This window comes from Seriola lalandi, unplaced genomic scaffold, assembly GCF_002814215.2.
Source record: "Seriola lalandi dorsalis isolate HSWRI2012SDOR001 ecotype SW California unplaced genomic scaffold, Sedor1 jcf7180001964714, whole genome shotgun sequence".
NCBI lineage: Eukaryota > Metazoa > Chordata > Actinopteri > Carangiformes > Carangidae > Seriola > Seriola lalandi.
The window spans coordinates 1-1,178 of record NW_019435382.1 but is presented as its reverse complement, the minus strand read 5'-3'; the positions used below and the strand labels follow the sequence as shown (position 1 = coordinate 1,178).

Genomic DNA, 1,178 nt, shown 5'->3' with positions numbered 1-1,178 from the left:
GTTTGAACTTGCGTCTCACCTGCTGGTCACAGCGTGGCGGTCTTTCATCTCCGACCTCTCGAACCAAACGTGAGGACAGGACCTGACCATCGACCTCTGGATGACCCCCATCAGACCACCGTGGATCTGACCCACCTGAGGAGGACAGGGAGCGCAGAGCGCTGACATCACTGCATTCAAACACTTCCTGTAGCAGACACACCGACCAGCTGCGGTGATGACACTCACCATGGCGTAGCAGCCGTCATTGGCCAGAATCACCACATCGATGGGTGTGGTGTGATTAGCAACACAGATTCCTCCTTTCTGAGGTCTGTTCTCTCTGGGCGGGGGGGGCAAGAACTGAGATCATTTACTGAAGTACAACGACATAATACTCTAGTGCAAGTCCTGCATTCAACAGTTTACTTCAAAGTAAAAGTACAGAACTATAATCAGCTAAATATACTTCAGTTGTAAAAGTAAAAGTACCTCCTGTAGTTACAATGTCACAGTAAAAGTACTTCCTGTAGTTAAAGTGTCACAGTAAAAGCACTTCCTGTAGTTAAAGTGTCACAGTAAAAGCACTTCCTGTAGTTAAAGCATCACAGTAAAAGTACTTCCTGTAGTTAAAGTGTCACAGTAAAAGCACTTCCTGTAGTTAAAGTGTCACAGTAAAAGCACTTCCTGTAGTTAAAGTGTCACAGTAAAAGTACTTCCTGTAGTTAAAGCGTCACAGTAAAAGCACTTCCTGTAGTGAAAGCGTCACAGTAAAAGCACTTCCTGTAGTTAAAGCGTCACAGTAAAAGCACTTCCTGTAGTTAAAGCGTCACAGTAAAAGCACTTCCTGTAGCTGACACTGACTTGTTGTGGTAGTGGACGGTGGCTGACAGTCCTCTGGCACAGATCCTGTAGCAGGTCAGATGGACCACTTCACTCAGCCAGTTCTTCGCACTGATAAACACAGTGAAAATACACCTGAGCATCATGGGAAAAACACCACATTCAGACACAGCCGTGGTCACAGGTGCTGCCGTACCTGCTCTCAGGTAAAAACCCAACCAGCGTGGTCCCGATCACGAGCCACGACAGGCCGATGATGGCCAGAGTGATCCTGAGGGAGGGAGACATGATGACACGTCGAGGCAGTGACTGACGGTTTATCACAACTTATTTTCATAGTGTTGTGTTGGATGAAT

At 46.9% G+C, this 1,178-nt stretch overlaps 1 protein-coding gene across 1 annotated transcript; it reads right to left on the bottom strand.

Moving 5' to 3' along the window:
• LOC111649531 (glycerol-3-phosphate acyltransferase 3-like) lies at positions 1-1,148 on the bottom strand. The gene is made up of 4 exons (XM_023399284.2): positions 1,019-1,148; positions 844-933; positions 229-322; positions 1-135 (listed from the first exon to the last, which is right to left on the bottom strand). The coding sequence occupies exons 1-4, from the start codon at positions 1,108-1,110 to the stop codon at positions 16-18; spliced, it is 396 nt and encodes a 131-aa protein (XP_023255052.1). The 5' UTR covers positions 1,111-1,148; the 3' UTR covers positions 1-15.
• Between the last annotated feature and the right edge of the window lie 30 nt (positions 1,149-1,178).

Coding starts and splice junctions, on each gene's coding strand:
- LOC111649531 (XM_023399284.2), bottom strand. CDS start 1,110: ATGTCTCCCTCCCTCAGGATCACTCTGGCCATCATCGGCCTGTCGTGG. Junction 934..1,018: donor GGGTTTTTACCTGAGAGCAG/GTACGGCAGCAC, acceptor TGTGTTTATCAG/TGCGAAGAACTGGCTGAGTG. Junction 136..228: donor ATGACGGCTGCTACGCCATG/GTGAGTGTCATC, acceptor TGTCCTCCTCAG/GTGGGTCAGATCCACGGTGG.